This window comes from Rutilus rutilus, assembly GCF_951802725.1.
Source record: "Rutilus rutilus genome assembly, chromosome: 22".
NCBI lineage: Eukaryota > Metazoa > Chordata > Actinopteri > Cypriniformes > Leuciscidae > Rutilus > Rutilus rutilus.
The window spans coordinates 24,596,773-24,621,505 of NC_140227.1; the positions used below are offsets into that span (position 1 = coordinate 24,596,773).

A 24,733-nucleotide genomic window follows, 5' to 3' on the forward strand; every position below is an offset into this window, starting at 1 on the left:
TACAGTCATGATGTAAATTACATTGATTTATTTAATTAATTAATGTATTTAATACTTTATTGATTTAATATTATTAATATAAACTGTATTATATTTACCTTCATATGTCCAGATTTATATATATATAAATATAAATATAAAAAAAAAACTTCTGGCTTTTGAACAGTCACAATGTAAGTTAATTCATTTTTATCACAGTAACATCAAATGCATTTACAATCCAATTTACTTGTGATATATGTCATATTTTAGAGTAAAACTATATATATATATATTTTTTTTTAATGTATTTGTCGTCAAATAATATTTTAACAAATTGTTTTATTTATTCACTTATTTTACAATGTGGACAATAACCCTAGGAACATGAATTAAGAAAATAAATGGGGGTCAATTTTAGTTTCATGTTGACTTTAAATCTCGGTGGCTTCAAGATTTTAAAGGGGTGTAGCCAGATGCAAATGTTTCTTTCTTCTCTAACCCATTCTTCCTGCCCTCTGCTTCTCTTTCTTTCCTGTCCGTTCTTCACCCTCATACAGAATGTCTCTCCCTCACTCTCTCCCTCTTTCTGCCCTTTTACAGGTCAGTGAGTTTTCAGCCCTCAGAAGCAGCTTGTTTAAATCAATGCTGAGGAGTGGCAGGGGACCAGCAGTAGAGCAGGAGGCTACAGGCCCTTCACACACACTCACCTTACCAAAACACTGTATGCACTCACATTCCTGCACACCAAACACTCACACACATGCAGACCTGCAGCAACGCATGCTTAGTCATCCTCTCAATAACATCTCTCTCGCTCGCTCTCTTCGGTTCTGACTGCTTTTTTCTGCAGAATGACATTGACAGGATGTCTGCATTTTGATGGAGATTGTTTTTGGCTGCTGCCCCACTGATTCCCAGCAACACCGGCACATACTTGACACACACATTCCGACTTTCTCGACCCATTTTCCTATTCTCTTTCTTAGGGTTGAACAGTGACAGGAATGAAGAAAGAAAAGAAAGACAAAAAGAGAGACTATGAGACAGACTAATATAGGAGACACACAGAGAATTAAATGAAAAAGGAGGGGACAAAAGAAAGGTAATAATGCTGCAGCAGCAGCAGCAAATGACCATTCCTGTCAATCAGACTGTTATGAATAATTGAATTTGTGTAGGGAGAGATGAAGATCCCACCTCACCTTACCTCCTTTCACTTCTCCATATAGGAGCATTGTGTCTCTAAACCCAGTGAGCTACCTCTGCAGCATTTTTGGGCACATTTGAGTGCTTGTATAAGCCTTTAATGTTCAGAAATGGTGTTTAGGTAGCCAGCTTTCATTTTCATTCAAAGACTTTTACGAAGCCCCAAAATGCAGCTTGCACTGAAAAAATTGTATCAGTAAGTTTGTCTTATTAAAATATCTGAAAATCCTTGAAACAAGAAACACTTGCTTGAGAAGCAATATGCAGCACTGCATAAACTTTTTAGTTTTTAATTGCATTTATAAATATTTAGTTTGTAAATAATTAAGTTTTGAGAGAACATCTTTAATACAAGTGTATTTTGTATTAATGCACAGGCATTTTTTTTTATTTTTTTTTTTATATATATTTAAAGTTAAAACCAATGAGAAAATGTCCAATGCAATAAGACATAATACTCTTAAATAATCAAAATCTATGAAAACAAGCTTTAATAACTTATACAATGTTGCTCCTGATGTATTTTTACCTTGTAATATAGGTAATTATAATATAATAATGTATAATGTAATATATATTTACCACAATTTTCCCAGATATTTTCTTAATATATGTAAGTATAATCATGATGTGAATTGAGTGTGCCTGTTTGTATGCATGTATGTTTATATATGTATTTTTATATATATTTTTTAATATTTTTAATGTTATTATAATGTTATTTATTATATTTACCATACAATATCCACATAATATTCTAATAATTTTGGGTTTAGTACAATGATGATATAAATTACATTTATTATGATATGATTATTACATATGTCTTTATCACACTTTATTTATATCATACTAAATATGTTATGCTTCTAATGTAAATTTTCATTGTTTCAAGGATTTTTAGGATTTTTTTTTGTGCTAAATTCAAGGTTTTCTTTTATTTACAGTATTGATACTGTAGGTATCTCTGGTTTGTAAAGTGCTCTCTTGATTGTTGGTATATTTGATATGATCTTGCAAACTCCCTTATGATCCAGGCTAGGTAGGTAGCTCTGATTTGTAATACAGAAAATGCTGCTTTGCCCAAATGGTACTAGGTTTTGAAACAGCCATTGAGTGGAATCGGAAATAGAAGGAGAGAGCAGAAAGTTTGTATTGGGAATGTATTGAGAGGTAGCCGGATCTGCTTTACCAGGGTACGTTTTACAATCTTGAAAAACATGTGCGGCCAAATTGTGGTCTGTGTTTTTTTTTTTTTTTTTCTATAAAATCACAAAGATTTGAGACAGGATTCTTATGCGACATAGTAATAGTAATTTGATTTCACACCTCGCTCTAAGTTGCAGGTTGCTCTTGGAAATGTATCCTCGCATGTAAAATACCAAAAAAATGGCAAAGGGGGTGAATTGTTTTAAAGAGCAGTTATTTATGAGGCTAAAGCTCAAGAGTCACACAAACCCTGCCAAACCTCTGAATCACACCCTATAATCCTGTACCATGGGTGTTGCTGTGCAACAACCACTCTTTCATTTCTACTGTTGACTTTTAAACTTTAACTGGCAGCTCTGCCTTATCACGAAATAGCCAAAATGTTACACATAGGCACACAAACACATCAAATCATTGAAGTGTTGTCACAACCCTCCTCATAACAGACCGACCAGGTGAACATTGTCGCATGCGGCTCATTCTGTGTGATCCTCATCGCTAACACTCTGAGAGAGGCTAATGTTGGACATGTCCTCGCTCGCTCTGAGCCCCTAGTGTACAGGGTGCTAGTCATTTTACATTGAACTGTGTGTTTCAGAGTCTTTTAGCGTGCGCGTGTGTATGAGCGTTCTCCCTCTCTGCTCACCCACCCGTTTGAAATAGACCAGCAGCAGTTCGGCAGTGCTGACAGGAATCCAATTGACCGTGGCTAATGGCAGACAGACAAGGGAGAGTGGGTGAACACGGGATGACCTGCAGGCAGAGAAAGAGAGAACAGGATGGAAAATGGGCATCCGTTCATCTCTCCTTGGCACAACCCATAAAGTGAGAACTCAAGACCGATAATCGCTATTTATGATGTATAAGGTCATTAAAATGCTTATATAATCTGCTATCAGTGCAGTAAATACAGGATTTATTATAGTTCATCACATCATGATAATAGCTCAATGATAATTATATATATATATCTCTATCTATCTATATATCTATATCTATATATATATATAGATATATAGATATATCAAATATGTATAAAGATATATATATATATATATATATATATATATATATATCTTTATACATATTTGATTTATCAAAGCTGTCTTCAAGCTCATCTATAACTTCAAATCCAACCCTGAAGCTCCACTATCCTGCAGAATTTAGCTCCAACCCTAATTGAACACACCTGAACACAGGATAATCAAGGTCCTCAGGATTGTAAAAGTATTGTGTGAAAATACTTTCTTTGCTATTGCCATATCTGACCGAACTACAAACTTTCCAGCGATGTCTGTGAAAAAGTGATAACAAGCTCGACAAGCTTGCACGCATGCAGTATCAGGCCTGAAGCCCCACCGCCCCACCCACAATTTGTCCGAGTTGCTTTTTAATGTAAACAAAATGGCACCAGTTTGTCTAATGCCAAAGCAATTACGGTAGCGAAATTAGCTTCGGTCACTGTAACCCTTCATAGCAGGTTTGTATCTCCCTGAATTTTCTCCTGTCAAACTGAATTTGATGCAAATGAAAGGGGAAATAGCAAGGGCCTCACTCCTGGCAAGACTGCAGTAATTGAGTTCAAACGATGACTAGAAAATGGAGAGCGGCTGTGTAATGAGAAAACAGACAATTTTGGGCCAAGGGAGACCGCAGAGTTCCGTCCTAATTTCTGCACCCCGTGTTTATCTCTTTCCCTTCGCTCTCCACCTAAACACAGTTAAAGGCCATTTATGCAGATGAGAAGAGAGGAATTTTATCCCCTATTGACTGGGAGAGTGGGCGGAGTCTAATCAGACACATTGGGCTTGGCAGGAGCCGAGCAGATTTGTAGAAAGAGTGGCTTCATCAGATTAGCAGGGTTATATGAGGTAGGCAGGCAGCTGTTGTGATCTATATTAAGGCATGTCTTATGAGAGCCCCGGCTTTGAGTTTAGAGTTTGCCAGACATCAATCACTTGTAACAGCATTTTAGACTCTTTCCGACACACTTTGTTCAGCTCACATGGAGTCGTCTCTCACAGTGAATGCTGATTTAAATACTCAAAGAGATACAAGTGCAGAAGTTTGCAGAGACTGAGAAACAAAATGCAAACATTTTGTTCCCTTGTTTCCACATTTTCCATCAAAATGATGCTTGGGCCAAAGCCGGTGTGATGCTGTTACCACCAAACCTGAACACACACACACACACTCTTAGAGTCGTTCTTGTGTCTATGATAAGTATCTCAAAAAGAAAATCAGAGTATTTCTAGATGTTTTATTTAAGATACGGAAAATCTTATGCTGCACCGCAGATACAAATAAGGTGTCAACTTAATTCACCTCACATCAGTTGCAATCTGCTTTGTGTTTTAATGGGATTTGTCTAGTTTTGTTTTGTGTTATTGCCTGTTCACATCAAGAACAATTACTATATTAGCGTCCTCACCAATGCATGATAACGTTCAGTTTATTATAAACGGTGCTGCAGAAATGTTGTCTGCTGCTTTATAGGAGATCTTGGTAACTTTTTTAACTTAATAAAACTGTCTAGAAATCATTTGGATGGTTAAACAACCTGTTCTGGTGATATTGGTGACTTTCCCCGCTCCCCCCAGCGTTCCCAGGCGGAAAACCAACCTTGCAACTTGGGCACTACCGTCCCGGCAAGATAGAAATTGGAAGTCTCGTGAGAAGCGAGAACGAGAACGAGCGCGAAACACAAATTGCTTTACGGCAATTCGACATAAACACACACGCATGTATGATGTATTACCAGATTACCCACCTCGGTAGACATAGCTCCACACGATACAGTTGGCTTGCTCTGATCAAAACAAACGCACATGAGCAGCGGTAGAGAGGGGGAGGAGGCCGCAGCAAGTGAGTTTTTTACGACTGTGTTGTGAAATATACGCCCCCCCACAGCTGTAGGGGGAGCTCGTGGGGAAAACATGCAACAACAAAAGGGAAAATCAGCGAAGAAGTGACTAGAGTTCGCTAGAGTTACCGAGTTCTCCTTTAAATGCTCCAGCTCTTTAGAGTAGGGTGGATTTTGATTGGCCGTCAATGTATTTATCCTTATTCAGCTGGAAAAAAAATGGTTCTGAAAGTGATTCCAACAATATCGTTCCCCTGTGACGTTATAGCTGTGTTGTGGACTTCACTATTCTCGTATAATTACAACGATTATTACAATTGTATAGGTATAGTTATTGCCCTTAATGTGAACAGGTCTAGAAGGACTGATTTTATTTTTATTTTTTGAAAACTTTACATTATGAGGAGGTTATTCCATCCCCTGGCCTGATGTTAGTTTATTTATGATTGTATGTTTAAGTTTTCTTCTGACCTAGAACAATCATGCCTACAGTGGAAACGCATTGAATGGAGCCAGATTAGGCACTGTATCCAGTGACAGCAAAGGGGTATGTCACACAGTGGTTGATGGCTGGGATTGTGCAGCATGTCCGGAGAGAGCGAAGCCCAGTTCAGGTTCATCAGTAACACTTTGTAATGGTGTGTGGGTTGCAGAGAGATGGATAGTGTATTCTGAGGAGTTTCCTCACCTCAGCTGTGTGTAGGATTCTCCCCTTAACCCCTCATCAGTCATTTACACACAAATACACAGATGCTGACTATGACTAACAGCAAAGACTGTGTGTGGTAACCCCCATCCTCTCATGCTCTCTTTTTCTCTCTCCCTAAACTCTCATTTCCTTTACTTTGTGTTTGTATGTGCATTTGTAAGAATTCACCGGTCACTGCCATGCTGTTAACTCTTTAAAAATCATTAATAGTTCAACCCCCAAAAAATATTTCTGTAATTTACTCACCTTGATGCTGTTCCAAACACATATTACTCAGTTATTCCATTAAACACACACAGACACACACAAAAACTGGAAGGACTGGTATCTTAAGGATATTAAAGCCATTCATACAATAGCAGTGTGTGAAAAACAAACCAAAATTTAAGTCATTATTCACTTTCTCTCCAATGAGCAGGCAACCACTGCAGATTATTAAATCAATGAATGGAACATAGGCATCTTATGGAAAAATCAGATCAATTATAAAAATGTTTGAATTGTATCTGGTTCATTGGGGGGGAAATCTCGCTCGGAAGAATGATTCATTCACCAATCTACATTGCTTGGATCTTATAAGTTTTACTTACCTGGCCTGTCAATTGAGGGACAAAAACCTCTCAGGTTTCATTAAAAAATAATTTGTGTTTCAAAGATTAACCAAAGTCTTATGGGTCGTTTCAAATGTATGATGAATTTAAATTTTTGGGTGAACTCTCCCTTTAAGTGCCATTAATCAGAACAGTCCTTCAGCACTGTGGCAGGGAAATCCGTCTCTGTTGAGGCACATCGTGGCATCAGACACACTCACAGCACAGAAGCTGGGTTATGCCCCTGTATCTCTGATGCTCTCATAGCCAGCGGCAGCTTTATAAACTATGAGATCAGCAATACTGGGACAGCAGAACGACTCAGGCAGTGGCTTTGATTTACATTAGAATAAATCAAGGGTGTGCGTACGTTACAGTGATTGCTATTGATTCAGACTGAAGTTACACCTTTTCAGTATTTATTCAGCATTGTGAGATTTACTTGTATCTTTAGCGTTCCACTGTACTGTATTGAAAATAATCAATATCAGCACAATGTTGTGCTTGTATGTCCTTTAAGGCAGCGATCTCAAACTCAGTTCCTGGAGGGCCACAGCCCTGCAGAGTTTAGATCTAACCAATTCCAACTCACACCTGCTTGGAAGTTTCTTGCAATCCTGAAGACCTTGATTAGCTGGATCAGGTGTATTTGATTAGGGTTGGAGCAAAACTGTGCAGAGTTGTGGTCCTTCAGGAACTGAGTTAGAGACCACTGCTTTAAAGAACCACTGAAGTGCCTTGGAACTTGCAGTTTTGTATAATGCATTGACGTCATTTCAACTGAAACAGGAAGCTAAGGCGGGGCATATTGAATGGCTCCCTCCCCCTTTTCCAATAGCCAATAGGCCTATGTCACACTTCCTGCTTCCGGAACGCGGAGTAGGGATTCAGAACTTCCGGTCAACAGTATTTCTCGATAAGGATTTAGATTATCAGCCATGATGTCTAAACCATCCGAGGTAGACTGACCACGAGCTATGAGGTTGTGAAACAAAGGTTTTTGCTCCTGTAGAAGCTATGAGTTCGTATGAAATCAACCTTGTTTTAAGAAAAACATGATTTAGCTGTGATCTTATGAAAAAAAAACTACACTGCCCACAATCCTAAGCGTAGCAGCAACGTCTGCTGATTGGTCCAACTCGCTGTTACCATAGAAACATTTACCTTACTGGCGAACGGCCCGCCGCTGTTGTTGTAGTGTACCGGGTTGCTCTGCGTCAGGACGTAGACAGCCATACCTCAGCTTTCACGCTTTTCCACTTGAGAGTTTTCATTTACCATCCGAACCACATCGTCATATGTGACTTCAGGCAGGTTGCGGAGAGATTTGGTCCAGCGGTATCTATTGGACTCCGCCATTGTAAAAAGCTAACCGGAAGAGCCGTATCCCTACTAAAAGACGTACTTCCGGTCTTCAATTTTTTCGTGACATAGGCCTATAGCGTTTAGTTTACCTCACAAGACTGCAAGTGGTACTTGACAGCACCATGGAAGTGAATTCTAGCGCTGATAATATGTTGGGACTCAGTTGTAGAGGTGTGAATAAATTGAGATTGGAAAACAGAATAAAACTCAAGCGTTTGAGCAACCGAACACACATCTCCAACCCATATTGCTCCATGATGTGTCTGTCAATGATCGCTTTGGCCAGGTGGTATGTATAGCATAGGGGGCGAGATGCTTTAGATTCTAATAGAGCATTTAATTGGACAGAAGATGTGATGAGAAGCTGAAGTCCGCTAGCCTGGAAATCCAGACCTAAATCTAAAAGATTAATGGTCTGGCGTCGACTAATGAAAATCGGCCAGCTCGAGGGGTGGCACCAAGCATGCATTTGAAAATCTCACTGCACGCAATTGGATAACACTACGACCAATCACAACAATAAACCCCATGCGCTTAGCTGCCAGCGGAGCTAACTGGTAGATTAGACTCTTACCGTGTCCGGTCGGCAAAACAGCAAAAACGTCCTTCTTGCAAAGGAACGATTCGAGCGGCGTCTTCTGTTCCTGTTTTAGATAAAAAGCCAAGTCTAACTCGGTCATTGTAGCGGCCAAAGCCGTTTCAAACAACTGATATTCATTCATAACCATCTTGCAATGTTTACTAATGACTTGTACGTCACAGCGCTGTCGTCATCTCGCCTCTGGCCCGCCTATATCAGATAACCCGATGTGATTGGTGCAGCTCAGATCGAGGGGCATATTTAATGAGCAACATTATTCGACACCAGAGCAACATTATTCGACACCAGAGTAACTCGCTGAGCAAATTCAACTTGTGCTCTCGCGAGAACTCTGGATTACCAGGGTAGAAGTCCGCGGTGATGTCATAAAATATGTGATCCATTTTAGCGGAAGTGAGAGACTGTAAGTTTTGAATGCTTATATCTCCTAAATGTAAATTTTGTCATTGTTTTGGAACAAACCAGCTTATTCATAACCTTAAGGCTAACATATTCATACTAAAAGCTAAAAAACAAAATATTTAGGGGGCCTTTAAGGTCTCTCAGACAATTGAAACTATAATTTCCACAGATTAAGGTTTTGTGACCTGTAAGTTTTAACCTATAATTGAATAAATGGATTCAGCACATAGTTCTTTAGAAAACATCAATGCTTTTATGCTTTAGTTTAACAAACTGACCTTTTTGTATAGCTATTAAAATGATGTGTATAAAAGCATTTAATAATGCCATTCAATGTGGAAACATGCATTTCTTCTGTTGGGACATTTTGTGAGTTTCTCTAAGAGCTTGTTCTTGTCGGTAAGTCTTCTATCATGGTTTTCAGTCAGGGATTAGACCAGCTCTTATGTTATTATTTTCTATTATGCCACTGAAGAGGCATAATGGAACATCCTCAGCCTCTTGCACATTTTCCCCGGAACTGTTATTGAACATCTAATAACTAGTTCACTCATCGTTCAGCGTTGGCCCATCTGCTCCTGAATGCTGACTCACGTCGGAGCTGTTGTACACCGAGGCGCTGTCGACTTAATCGTGGCATCTGCTGACAATCTCACTCTAAACTGCTGTCGATAATTTACCTGAGTATGGTGGCCACTGCGCGAGAGGTTGGATTGACATACCTGTCACATGCGGTTCAGATGAGGCTGCTGGTCTCAAGCGAAGCATGTTGGGTAAGACCTCTGTCTGTATAGTGCTTCTACAGTGATTAGGGCTGCACGATATTGTAAAAAAAATCCTGACCAGGACTGTTACGATTCCACGATTAAATTTGAGTACTCAATTTTTAAAAATCCTCGATTGCAATTTACCCGTGTCGAGTAACCAGAGAAATACCGGAAGTGGCGCATTCCACGGATGAGAATCTATGAACTGCATTATTAGACCTTAAAGTACATACTTTTGAGTATGTAGTGGGAGAGGTGGCTAGCTTTGAGACATACTACTTTGTCATAATTGCGTCTTTAACAGAAAGCAGCCCCTCAATCTTATTTTGACAGGTTGCCGACAAAAGTATGCACTGTCAGTTTCAGAGTGAAGCTTGGCACTTAGTTCATTTACATGCGTGCCCTGCTTCACTCTGAAACCGGTAGCACATATATTTTAATTATTTAAATCATTCACGTCAGCCATATTGCGATATTGATTTTAATTCAATATTTTGTGCAGCCCTAGAAGCGATGAAACAACATCTGTGCAGTTCCGCTGTGTCCCATTATAGCCACCTGCAGAAGACCTGGGTCAGGGCACCGCCAACATCACTTCCTGTGTAGAAAGCAGAGACCAATTGAGCAAATTGCTGACTCGAAACAAGCTTAAAGGTACCGTTGGCAATTTTCAGAGAGGCAAGCAATAGCATGCTAGCTTTGAGCACATGAGATCCCACCCTCCCTTCAGAGCGTCTCCAAAGCCACGCCTCCTTCAAAACACAAAAAAACATGAACTCGTACAGCAGGGAGAAAACAAAAGCATCACAAGAGACGGCGTTAAACTACCTCATGTCTCAAAGTACGTAACATTACAATAATAATGAACATAAACAACTTCAAGGGCACTGACCTGTACCACCTGACTGCTGCAGTTTATTTCAGCATTGATAGCGTTGCCATTGAAAAACATAAATTCGAGTCACGAACTGTTCCAAGTATAACGTCATGGGTTTCCATCTCTTACAAATTACTGTAGTTATGGTGTGTACGCAGGCAGGTAGGACATCATATCATTGCATTCGGACCGAATTCAATGAATGGATGAACATTTTATGGTCCTACATCTTCCACAGATGATGTATCTACAGTACATGTAATGTTTCTGGAACAAATCACCTGCCCTGCATGTAATGTGAATTATTCAATTGCCTAATTTTCTCTATCAGTGAAGACGTTCCCTGATACAATTAGGCTTCTGGCAGAATGTTTTGAAATGTGTAGAAATTTGCATTTGGGCAACACCAGTGACAACTGACAAGTCACAAACAGTGTATTAGAAGTCTAGAAGTGTTGAAGGAAGGGCAGGATCATTATGAATCCCCCTCTTGTATTAGTGTTGATATTGATGTCCATTCTACAGAGCGTGAGGTCACGCACCACTGCTTTTCATTCTCCTCTAATTCTAATGAAAGTGTTTAAAGTGCTCTGTGTGCGCACAGTCACAGAGCCATGGAGAGGAAAGCTGATTTAACCCACCTTCCATCTCGCTATCTTTTTCCCCTCGTCAGGATTTACTGTGATCGCAGACTGTGGCCGTAATCCGCCACACGCAATGGGGAATAAGCCTCGTTATCATGTGACTTATACTCTGTCTTGGCCTGCCGTCAATAGCCATATTTCCTGCTCATTTAAGGGACCACTGCTCCAACTATGGATCAGTTGGAGATCTGTGAGCTGTGCAAAAAATAGACAGCGACATCTGCCTTAGCCGTTTACGAGGAACTTTTTCTTTTTGTCAATCCCCTCTTAGAGCAGCACAAATATTAGATATGATGGTGAAATGCTTTAATAGGACAACAAAATTATGGGTTGGCGTGGTAGTAACAGATGAGGGTTTCATTGGCCAGTCAGAGAGAGTTTGTGTGTAAATATATATTAGGGGTTTGCAGCGGAGCCAATATCTGTATCTGTAACAATCTCAAATGTATTCGTGTCTATATTCGGATAAAACTGGAAGTGGGTGTTGCTTTACCCGGAACGGAAGTTCGAACAGTTACTTGAGAAGACCATTATATCTATGGTTTTACTATCTGTTTTCTTCGTAGTAATCACTGAACAAATATGCCTTAGCCATGCGCTTTCCTGAAAATAATTGCACACTTTAGAACGTTCGTCAACCAATCAGTTTCAAGCATTCAACAGCCCCATAGACATGTAATAAAATATAATTTATAAGAAAAAAAAACTGTGCGCGCATATGTATATGGGCTTAAGTGGACTTAATATTTATCCATTTGCATGTGTCAGGATATGGGCCCAGGATATGTGCATTACTTCTGTAAATGCATTAAACTTTTTTTAAATCTAGAAATGCAGTACTCATACCCTTATGTAAATTATTGAATTATGAATTCAGGTTATTTCTCAGCCGTCTTTATTTTTCCATTTGCGTTGAACTCCCCTCTCCCCACTCTTTCTCTCCCACTCTTTCTTTCTGCCTTTTCTCATTAAACCTGTTCGTCTTTTGCCTCTTACACCTTACCTTTGTGTGAGGTGTGCCACTTGCTCTGTTCTGCACACTTAGAAATACATCCATTATCTGGAGAAGGCTTTTAAGGCTGAAGAGAGAAAGAGAGCCGGAGAAAGAGAAATATGAAGAGTTAGGACAAGGTGACTGCTCTAATGATGTTTCTTTCTGATAGCTTGTTCTGATTGCCCGAGTGTTCTTACACCTAGAAAAGTAGCCCTCATCAAACCAAAAGAGTTATAGATTTCTAACAACCCTCTCCAACCGCTAATGGTTCAAAAAGAAAAGAAAGCAAGCAAGGAGGGGACATTTTGCCCAGTTCTTGTCCCCCAGATTTTCTTGAAAATGTCTGAAGTGCTCAGAGCGTTGTCAAAACCTGGGAATGGCTTAGTTAATGAGAGGTCTTTTTCTCTCTTTCTGCCACTTTACTCCACTTAACATTATTTTCCAGTTTGTCTTTTTTCTTTCTTTCTTTCTTTCTTTCTTTCTTTCTTTCTTTCTTTCTTTCTTTCTTTCTTTCTTTCTTTCTTTCTTTCTTTCTTTCTTTCTTTCTTTCTTTCTTTCTTTCTTTCTTTCTTTCTTTCATTTACTGTATATTGCAATCAAATATGTAATGTATTAATTATAATTGATCAAAATTATTCATCCCCCTACATACCCCCCAACATGTTTCATAATGATAATGTAAATTAGTATATACAGTACCGGTCAAAAGATTATTATTTTTTTCAATAACACTCTTTCATGTTTTTGAAAGAAGTCACTTAAGCTCACCAAGGCTGTATTTATTTGATCAAAAATACAGTAAAAACAGAAATATTGTAAAATATTATTACACTTTAAAAGAACTTTCTTTTTTTCTGTTATAATATAATTATATATAATATAAAATAAAATAATTTATTTATGTAATGTCAAAGCTAAATTTTCAGCATCATTACTCCAGTCTTCAATGTCACATGATCCTTCAGTAATCATAGTAATGTATATATCACTTACCCTAAACCTTTGAATGGTAGTGTATCGTAATAAAAAATAAAATAAAAATAAAACATTTGGGAAAAACTATCATATCATAAACACACAGAAACTCAAAGATCTTCATGGCAACCCGTCAAAATTAAGAATTGGTTTAACTTGACAGAAATATATAACTGTTGTACAGTAGAATTTAGATACGTCTCAATGTAATAATAATACTAACACTAATAATAATTATTATTATTATCGAAACTTTTTTTTTTAAGGAATAATACATTTTTCTTCCATGTTTTAATGTTAACAGTAAAGCTCATTGTGTAGCACGTTGTTTGACAAAAGTTTGTTTAATTTCATATGATTAAAAGATAAAATAAATTAATGTTTTCTGTCCTCATTTGATTACCGGAAAATACACAAGCACAGCATTTGTGAAAAAAAAAAAAAAACATGTCATACAAATTAATTAAAAAATGTTTTTATTAAAATTGTTGTTTTTATGAATTTAATTAGACATGCTTTTTGATTATTAACATTTAATTAAACCATTAAAATGGAATCCAGAAAACACATCATTTAGAATTTGATCTCTTTGTTAAACTTTTAAGAAATTGTTGTTAAATTGTATAAGTTTCATGATTTCAATTAGACATTCATGATTACTAAATTTTTTATTTAACCATTAAAATGGAGCCAAAAAAAAAAACGGAATCCAGAAAAATTAAACCAGAATTAAAAAATAAAACTGAACTTCATCTAGCATTTTCGAGAGAAAATAAGATAGTGAGGAGAGCAGTCAGGAGGAAAGTGATGAAGACAGCTTGAAGGATAAGTGTGCCATGTGAAGTGTGAGTACCAAGAGATCCAGACCAAAAAAGTTGTGTGCACCCCTCTATATATATGGTTACAAAATTTTTTTACTTCATCAGTCTTCATTTGTTGTGTAATGATAATTGAATAACTTAACAAATTTCCTGTTTAATATGTTTTATATGGTTTCAGCTAGCTTAAGCACAACATCATTTGGTTGGGTCAGTCAGGTGTTTTGTTGCTGCAGGAAATGGCAATCTTGACCATGTAACTGGCACCATGGATTCTTTGAAGTACCAGGCCAATTTGGCATAGAGTGTGATGCCTTCAGCATGTAAATTGAAGCTTGGACTTTCCAGCAAGACAATGATCCCAAGCATACATCCAAGTCTACCAGAACATGGTTCAGGGATCGGGCGCGGAATGTCCTTGAGTGGCCGTTTCAGCCTCTAGATTTAAGTCCCATTGAAAATCTTTGATGGGATTTGAAACAAGCGGTGGCAGCACAGGAAGCACAAAATGTCAGTGAGCTGGAAGCTTTTCACATGAGCAGTGGGCTAAGAGTCCAATAGAGAGGTGTCAGTGTCCTCTGAACACTTGCCATAAGCATTTGTTTGGAGGGTATAAAGGGTAAAGGATGTTCTGCTAAACACTAACTTTTGGGGTTGAATAGTTTTGAACATGGATGTTTGAGACTCAACTTGGTTTTTAAAATCATTGAAATGTCTATTTATAGACTGTTTACTGAGGTCTTAGTGTGGTGTGTTCGACTCAATTGTATTCACATCACCAGAATGTTGTGTAGGTCAGTGACTCCTGGGCTAAAATTCAGAAATATATAAAAAAATAAACAATAAAAAAATCTTTATACCAGTTAAAAATTCGGAAAAAGCTTTTTATACTCACTCGCTCTTTCAGTTTTCAAAGTAAATCGACATGATTTGCACAATATTGCCAACGCATCACTAATGCAAAAAACTATTTACATTGTTTTACAGTTAATATAGATACAATAAATGTTCTCATAATAATAATCATTAATATTTTATTGGAAATAGACATTTTTTGTAACATTATGCATTTCTTTGTCACTTTTGATCAATTTAATGAGTCTGAGTAAAAGTGATTTATTTTAAGAAATGTACTCGCCTTTTGTTTGTAAATGGCAAGCTTATCTTTACTTGTTTCCTCAATAGTCTGCTCTATCTCTGCCTTTTTTGTCTCCAGCAAGCGGTGAAGGAGAACGTAAGGAGAAGAGAGGCGGAGGAGAAGCAGAGGAAAGCGAGGATAGCCAAAGAGAAGGCAGAACGAGAGAAGCAGGAGCGGCAGATGAGGAAGAAGAGACTGCTGGAGGTCAACACAGGTGAGATGTTTATCAGTCACTCACTGAAAGTTTTCACGAGAGTGAGCTTTAGAAAAATCACCTTTGAAGATGGATGAAACGAATCCCTGCACACGCACATGGGAGCTTGTTTTAAACAGACAGAAGAGTGAGAGCGTTTATGTGTCCTGTTGTCAATCTGTTACCATGTGAACAGCCCATCGTTGTTATAATGCCACAAATGCAATGGCTTTCATAATGTCGAAAACGTTACTTTGTAGTGTTTGTCAGTTCTGAAACAGGCCGATCTGCATTACTCACTTTCTATAATGTTTACATTCTTTTTTTTTTCTCTAAGCGAGCATCTAACTCATAATGATGCAATGTAATGCATGATGATATTAGAGATGTGATTGGATTACAAACAGGTTCTGTGCACTCATGAGACACACATGAAATGAGTTTGTTATAATATGTTGCCACTCGTGCTTGCCTCCTGCTGTTTGCGGAATGTGTGTGAGGGTGTGTACATACTCGCAGCGGGCTCTCAGTGTTGACTGGGATGAGTTTTGTGTCCGTATCGGGTCTCACGCTGAGTCAATAAAGCAGAAGAGCAGCCTGCGTGCATTCTTCATGCACTTAAAATACACACATACACACTTACAAATGAATATGTGGAGTGTGGTACTGTCAGTAGTGAATCTAGTGTTGGGTTATGGTAGGATGTGTGGTGGCAGTGGGGCATGAAGTGCAGTGCAAGGTGGAGGGCTTAAAGTTGAAATCTGCGGGTGGGTGAGTGAGTTAGGGGGATGCATGATGTATTTGTGGTCATATTACTTTAAGCCAATGAACGTGACTTCAGTGTTGTAGTATGAGTCAGATCGTACTAGAATGAGTAAGACAATAAATTATAGCCAGATAATCATGATACCCACATTACTTTTGGTTGGCCTTACTATTGTTAGTTTAATAAAGTCAAGTCACCTTTATTTATATAGCGCCCTATTCAATACAGATTATACAATACAATAGAGTATGACGAGAGTGATTGGAAAGCAGCCGTCTGGCTCAGCTGACAGTTTCTCCAGAGCGCCTAATGACGATTTTCACGATTGACCAGATTCACAGATGACAACCATGACTTTTTATGTTTATTCTATTATGCTCATGCTCACAAATCTGTGTGAGCAGAATTTTTTATAATCGAATCTTGTTATTTTGTGTTATGTTTGTCAAAATTAATCGATAAAATAACAAGCCCCACTTATTTAGCCTAAATAATGTAAGCTTATTTAAAACTTTTTTTTCTTCTTCTAAGCAGCACCAGGGCTGCACGATTAATCGCATGGCTTATTGCGACTATACATTTTTTTTTTTTTTTATGAGCAGCTTGTCATTGAATCACAGCTCTGTGATCAGTAGTAAACGCTGCTCTTTCTGAAAGCACTGCGAGTTTGAGTCACTTACAATGTTGTGCGTTTAAAAAAGCAACATGCGTCAAACATCTTTCCAAACATGCGAAGCCTTGGAGCCTTGTCCAACAAAAGACAACATTTAATAACATGTTTTTACTCCAAACTCACTTCATAACGACAGTTGAGCATGCTTCTGTGAGATGATGTGACTTCTTACACAGAATAAGGCACACAACATATTATTTCATAGTATTATATACAGTGATAAAGGCTATGTTGATTAGCTTTGAAGTATAAATATACTTTATTATCATGAAAATACCAGAGAAGGCTTGAAGAACTCAAGATAAACCATACATTGTCGTAGCAATGTTTATTAGTCCTGTTTAATCAAGCAAAGCGTTTCAATCTTCTGATTATTCAGCTACAGCGATAGTATGATACTCATAGGGATTTCCTGGAATGACGTGCGGGGCATATTTGGAGTTTCTGCACGAGAGCGCCCTCTGGCTTTCACATAGAGCAGCATTTACTACCGATCACAGAGCCGTGCTGCACTGACAAGCTGCGCATAAAATAACCGCAGATTAATTTTAATTAATCGTGCAGCCCTAAACAGCACGTAACCTATTCAGTAAAAATTATTACTACATGTAAAATTTGAACATATCTGATAAATACTGCATCTGATCAACTTCATCTGCAATAAAGCGAACACTGTGAGCTCCACTACGGGAAGTAGACATTATCTAAGTTGATGAGTCCCCCAAATGCAACCAGCAAATCTTGCCAATCAGGAAGCCAAGGCACAGTCGAACACACTTATTGCCTGTGCTTCAAAGGGGTCAGTGGGTGAGAGTTGAAATTGTTTGACCTTTAAACACCACTTGCAGGACGAGCACCATAGAGTTCTGTCCATTGAGGAATGTTGTGAAAGTGCTTTTAGAGGTAAGCTAAGAAATGAAGTATACATTTTAGGAGATTTGACAGTTTGTGTGATGGTGGGTGAGTTCTGATTTTTATTTATTTTTGTATCTGTTTAGAAGCATAATCCTCAGTAGAGATGAATAAGTCAAGGTTTTTTAAAGGGCAGCCACTGAAGCACGTCTGATTCTGATTCTGCTGGGTTTTGTTTTAGAATGTTTCTCTTTTTTCCTTTTTTCCTCTCCTTTGGAGGACTGCTGTCCTTCACTTTCATTTAAAACAAATCTCAGTGTTTAAGTCTCTAGAGCAGGTCTCTAATAAACCTTTCTAGGTTAATGCAGATTTCATTAAATGTCTCATGACACAGTCATTCAGATCCAAAGTGGTTTTGTTTCAACTTTGAGATTCTTCTACAAGTTTTACTGACAACATGTCACCGCTGTCTGTGCTCAACAGGGGGCACTACACACTGTCCAGGCAGTCGGTATATGAATTATTTATACATTTAGATGAATTCGTTTATCTCTCTGCTTAACTCACTTGCACTCTGATTATATCCTCAGAAAAATACTTTTTGTCTTAGTCTTACTCTGTCTTATGCTCTCTGTTGAATACTCTCCCCATCCCAATGTTATGCGTCTCTGAGCATAACTCTGTTTAAACTATCTTCTCTGTTCGAGTCCAAGTACACTTCATTGAGCCTGCCAGTGCATTAGAAGCATTGGACTGGTTTCATTTGTTCAACTTAAAATTAACGTTATAGGGCCAAGAGCTGAACCAAATATTTACAACATAGTTGGGTGACAGTGTCATTGTTACAGATGTTACATGCAGTTCCTATAATAGTTACTATACATTATGCATAATTACATGCAACTAACCTCAAACCAAACCCTAATCTTAGTTACTTAATATTACTCAGTATAATTACACTATAACAAAGAGACCTTAAAATAAAGTGTAACCAATACTTGATATTATTTTGTGGTTGAATGTAATGTTAACCAGTATCGTGAATAATGCAATGATTTTGCTTTTGCATTTTTTATTTTGCTGTTATGTTTTCTGCAACTGCACCTGTAGCAGTTACTCCTTAAGACTCTGATATAAATTTTAGTTGCAAAAATGTTTGATTCATTTCCCTGAATATATTACAAGAATTTGAGTTCACATCACCCTAAACGTTTAGTTTTTTAGGCTTTAAAATGTTTTGTTAAACACATACACTATCGTACAAAATCATTACTTTTTTTTTTTTGAAAGAAATTATTACTTTTAATCCGCAATAATACGTTAAATTGATTAAAAGTTACAATGAAGACTTTTACATTGTCACAAAAATAAATATCCATTCATCAAAAAATACTAAAACATTTCCACAAAAATATTAAGCAGCATGACCATTGACAATATTTATAATAATACATGTTTCTTGAGCACCAAATCAGCCTATTAGAATGATTTCTGAAGGATCATGTGACACTGAAGACTGAAGTAATGATGCTGAAAATACAGCTTTGCCATCACAGGAATAAATTACGTTCTAAAATATAATAAAATAGAAAACAGTATATTAAATTGTAAGAATATTACACAATATTAGTGTACTACATGAAATACTGTACATGCAGCCTTGGTGAGCAAAAGAGACTTTTCAAAAACATAAAAAAAATCGTACTGAATTGAACGATAGTGTATATGTGGATAAGTATTGCTAGTTTATTGTTAGATATTGCTATATTGTTGCATATTAATACTAATTATTGTGCCATTCTTCCGTTTAGTTGAAAACCTTCATATTTAAATGTTTTGTATAGTTTTGAATCTGTTTTGCGACAGTGGCTGTTAATAATCGGGGAAAAGATCACAATTTGAAGCCATTTCAGAGCTAATACATACATTTCAACACATTGGCAATTGTCTAAAAGCTGAAAAAATATCAAGATACTGAGTCTTGAAAAAAAAAAAGCTATATCACCCAGCCTCAGTTCTAAAGTGTCATGTGGGTACTTCCACCCTTATTTGTGTCTGCTCACTCCATCTCTCTCTCTTCTCATCCTTTCATCAATCAAACACCAGCAGTGTCCTCTTACAAGGACTGACTTCTCCAACCTAGAACATGCAGGCTCTTACAGTGTAGGACCAATCTCTCTCTCTCTCTCTCTCTCTCTCTCTCTCTCTGTCATTCCGCATGCACTTTAGGATGAGTGGCTGAGCCACAGGTGGAGTGTGTGTGCTGATTCAGATGGAAAAAGAGAGATGCATGAAGTGGAGAGCGTGTAAATGAGTGAGTGTGTATGTGTGTTGAGCAGGCTCTGGCGTATAAATGTGTCTCTTTCAGGAGGTCTCAGGTGTCTCTTCAGCTAATACTGCTTCCTGTCCAGTCAACCAGTGTGATCGCTCTCTCTCGTCCACAGAGCCTCAGAGCAGACGCTCTTGCCCTGCAGCTCCCCAGCGTGCGCTAATCAGTGTTATCTTAATAATTATCACTGGAAAGACCACAACTACAGAGAAGAACTGCAGACTTTTTCTCAAAGCAGGAAAAGCTCTGCTTGTTGTGATTGTCCGTGTTTTTGATCAGGCAGCCACTCAGATGGCAAACTGCTACCTGCCACATGTAATTGCATCAGTGGGCCATTTTCCTTCACTGTTTTGTTATTACGGCCTAGTTGTTGCAAACTGCATCACTTACTTCAAGTCTCAGAGTCTGGCTTTTCTCATCAGTGCGACGTGTGCAGAAAACACAAAACACACACACACCTAGCAGTCCCCTCCTTTTTTCATCTCACTTTTTTATAGCATGTTACTCCAATCTCATTCGCTCTTCAGTCTAGTTGGCGTTTAGCATGCGTGTATAACATGAGGTCATTGTTTAAAGCGAGAGTGCCTGAGTGGTCAAGTTTACTTTGGCTCTCTTAGCAGCATGCGAATCAAATTTACTAGTTTTTTTGCAGAATAAATTACACAACATGAGTAACATGACAATCCTGGAGTGTGTCACTGAACACATTGTAATCACTAAAACTGTAACTGGTTGCATGTTTTCACTCGACTGTGTCCTGCAGTTCAGTGTAAATTACCATTCTAAACAAAGCTGTTTACACTGGACAGTACTTCTTCAACTTCAAGCACTTTTATATTACATTTATTTGATTATAAAAATCAGTTGTACTACTTTATATTTAAAAGAAGAAAAAAAGTTGCACATGTTTGTAAAGGTCCATTGGCAAAAGTACTCATTGTTGAAGAAACACTCAAATACTTAATTTAAACTGAGTATCTGATTGGCCATTGCATTCATTCACACAGCTGGCATGTGTGTGATTGCAACAGATAAGGGTTGTAATCAATAAACAAAACAAAAAAAGTTTAGCCGCAACAAACATAGTTCTAAAAGAAATGTTTTAACGAACACTGTTCCCAATTAGTTAATTGCTTCAATTATATATCAATTAATTGTGCAGCCCTAAGTGTAAAAGAAAATTCAAATTTTTAGCGCTCGTCTTGGCTCAGGAGGCTCAGGTGCAGCAGGAGATGCAGACAGTGAGGCCACATCAAAGAGCTTTTCAGAGAATGTCGCCTTCAAAGAGAGACCATCCTCTGCTTCCTCTTCCCCCGTCTGCTTTCTATCACAAATCTCTTTCACACCAATTAGTTTCTAATCATGTTCCTCTTTATCTCCCTTTTCTTTCCTGTACTCCGACTCAGAGCTCTGATGTCTCTCTGACACGTGCATGCTGGAAGTGAGCATGTGCATGCAGCTCTTTAACACATAAGGTTGCACTAAGTGCAGTGTGCACACAGCTTTGGAAAAGACAGTGAACGGCTGTTTTTTATTCAAAAATAATAACAATTCTCCCTCTCTTTCTCTTTTACTCTCACTCACATTTTTGATGATGTCTGTCTCTCGTCTGAAGTCAGCACAAATAGGCTCTGTTGTGTTTCCAGGTTACCATTGCCACTTCTCCTGTACGTCTCCACGGAGACTGTCAATTAAAGCGCTGTGGTAATCCAAACCGCCCCGGTGAGAGAGGCGATGCTCTGTACGTGTTAGGGTTAACGTAAGCGGGCCGCTCTTTGGTGGGTGGTAGGATGTGAGACAGAGAAGAAAAATATAATAAATTGGTTTGGCACTGTTAGCAGGAGAGGAAGCTGTGCACTAGTTTCCTCTGAAATGTTTTGGAGCCACACACACAGAGAAGAGCAATGATTCAAGACCAGACCGGAGGAGTAGAGAGAACTACATGAACATGTTTTCAGAGAGAGGGGAGGGTCTCTGTGCTTGTTGAAAGCAACAGACCAGACATCTAACAGAATTAGGCCACATATCCATAGACACGGAGCAAACACAGTCGCCTGTGCTATTCCCAATTCCAGCAAGTGCTGTAAAAGCCCAGCGTTCTGGCTACTCTGTCCCAGATATGGGCTCTCCTCCAGGAGGAAGCCACAGGGGGACTCCCAGCTCCCTGGAGCTCAGAAACCAGCTGATGAAACTGACTCTGAGCCCTACAGCCTATGAAAGGGTATACTGAAATGGACAAATGCAGTAAAAGCTTAGTAAAACGTTCAAAAAGGAATAAATCCTCACAAAGAGTCCATAATTTAACAGGGCTCAATTGAATTTTGCAAAGCAAGTGCAGCGCAACAAGTAATTTGTCTATTCACACCGAAAGAAAAAATACTGCTTGACCCTCACTATATAGATTTCTCTATGGGCAGAGCTACAGCACAATACTAGAGCTGACAGAAACTCAGATTCACATGAAATGGCTGTTATTGCTTGATGAATTGTTACGCCTTGTTTGTACTCAGTGTTATGCACTGAAATACACAATGTGCATAATGTAATCTTTGTTTTATAAAAACCCACATCCCGCATCAGATTTAATTTATTATATGCGCTTAGTGCATCCATTTGTGTTTTTCTATAATATAAAAATATAATAGAAAAATTATTTATAAAAAGGATGTATTGTTCCTTCGATAACAATCCGTTCGCAAAGACTGCAGCACATTAGCCAGATGGTTTTAGCCAAAGCGATCTCAAGATATGCATTTTATCAGTGTGTGTGTGTGTGTGTGTGTGTGTGTGTGTGTGTGTGTGTGTGTGTGTTCTCTGGAAATCAAACCCATTGAGCATTAACATCATGCTCTACTAGGTTCACAAAGCAATGGAATGTTTCTTTAAGATTGAAACTTCTAGAGCTCAGGTGGACTCCTGCTGAGCTTATGCATGAGATCTAACAATTTTCCCTTTATCTTTCACTGACGTTTCCTCCTTTCTTTGAAAAAAGTGAAAATATCTGACCTTTACGCTCCAGTAAAGGTTTAATAATCAGAATATGCACCTGACAAATCAGATTAGCGGGTGGCATTTTGTCAAAGCCATAGCAGACAGACAGCTGAGCAAATGCGCTCTTTGTATCTGTTCAGGAAAATATGATGTGAAAGATGAGAACAAGAAAAGAGGGTTGATGAAAGATTATAGGGGAGGTAATTGCTGTCTTCATTATTTGTCATCTCTCTTTCACCCTCTTCAGACAAATGCGAGAGAGAACGGACATGAACTGTGAGCGGCTGTTGATACGTCAGGAATGATTGTGCTGTTCCGCCATTATTGCTCAACCTGTGCAGACACCTGTCCAGCCCCTTCGCATGCTGTTGTTTGATCTCAGATCAGTGAAATCATGTGTTTCTGTGATCCGTAATGAACGTCTCATAAATCTCAGCTGGACTGAAGTGTAGCTTCTCCTATAAAAGACATGCTACGACAATAATAAAGTGTTCATAAGTTGTGCTGACATGGCGATTAAGAGCAAATACATCTAAGGCCTTTCACTTTACTAGCAGCAGAAGGGGTACAGAAGGGTAGTTTCATAGGTTTTTAGGTTGAGGGAAAGCTGAAAGTAATTGAAATACTTGACAAAATGATTAAAAAAAAGTCCACGTTGTATGTTTATCTTTACCGTCTCATGGCCATTTATTTATACTCATACCATTTATTCAGTTATTAAAACATTTTTTTTTTTTTTTTTTTAAAGGAAAAATGATAAAATGCTTTGATTTATAGAGTTCATTGCTTAAAGATTATTATTATTATTTTTTTGGAACATTTAGATGTATTAGGTTTTATTTGAAGAGCAGTCGCCCTCTCTCTCTGTCTTTCTCTTCAGTATGAGTGCTTCTATTCACTCTCTCGTATTTATAAAAAAGAGGGAGAACTAAAAGAGTGGCAACAGCAATCAAGCCAAATGCCTTTTCCGTTCCTGGCTAAATCACACCATATCCTTCCCTCTCACACCTCCTCTCTCTTCTTCACTCAGCTCTTTATTAAAGCCACCCTCCATCCCTCTCTCCTCCATCAGAGACCCAGCAGGCTACCTCCTAGCACTTATCGCTCTTTCGGGTTCGCGCTCTCTTTCTCCATTTCTCTTAAATCACACCCTCTCGCTGTCCGTCTATCCATCCATTCTTCCTGCAACCGGGCTATCTGGGCCTATATTTCAAAAGAAATAAGAAACGTGACACCTGGAAAACTGTGTGCAGGCTAATGTCAATCATCGTAGTCCATATTATAATATACTCTCATTTCCCTTGGCTCACTCTCTCTCTTCTCAGAAAGAAGTAAATATTCTAAGCATGACCCTTCCTTATAAATTGACCCTTCGCAGGGAGTTTGATTGACAGGCGATCTGACCAATCACAATCCGCCATCCGCCGAATACGCCATTTTTGTCCGACAAAGCAGTCAGGAGAGTTAGTAGATTAACGTTGGAGGATTTGAACTTGAAAAATGGAGTGTACTTTCCGCGGTTAAAACAACATTCCTTATGTTCATTCATGTTTATTTGATGCTATAAATTAACTAGAAGGAAGAAATGATCGGTTCACGGGCATCTTTAACTGAGGCTCTACAGCGATCTGTCACGACACATTAAAGAGCCACAAAACGGTATTGTTTAAATTTCTTTAAAAAATTACCAACTTTGAAAGGTGAGACTTTGTTTCATATCAAAAGTAACCTGGTCTGTCCTGTCTGTCAGCGTGTTGTCAGTGTGCTGTCAGTGTCCTCTCTGCTCCAC

At 38.3% G+C, this 24,733-nt stretch overlaps 1 protein-coding gene across 6 annotated transcripts in view; it reads left to right on the plus strand.

Annotated features, from left to right (window-relative positions):
* The window catches only part of diaph3 (diaphanous-related formin 3), a 320,772-nt gene that overhangs the window by 229,463 nt on the left and 66,576 nt on the right, over positions 1–24,733 (plus strand). For all 6 annotated transcript variants that reach the window (XM_084394616.1, XM_084394618.1, XM_084394615.1 and 3 more), the window contains one exon: positions 15,219–15,354. In XM_084394616.1, the coding sequence (XP_084250742.1) occupies positions 15,219–15,354 (136 nt within the window). The remainder of the gene's footprint in view (positions 1–15,218; positions 15,355–24,733) is intronic.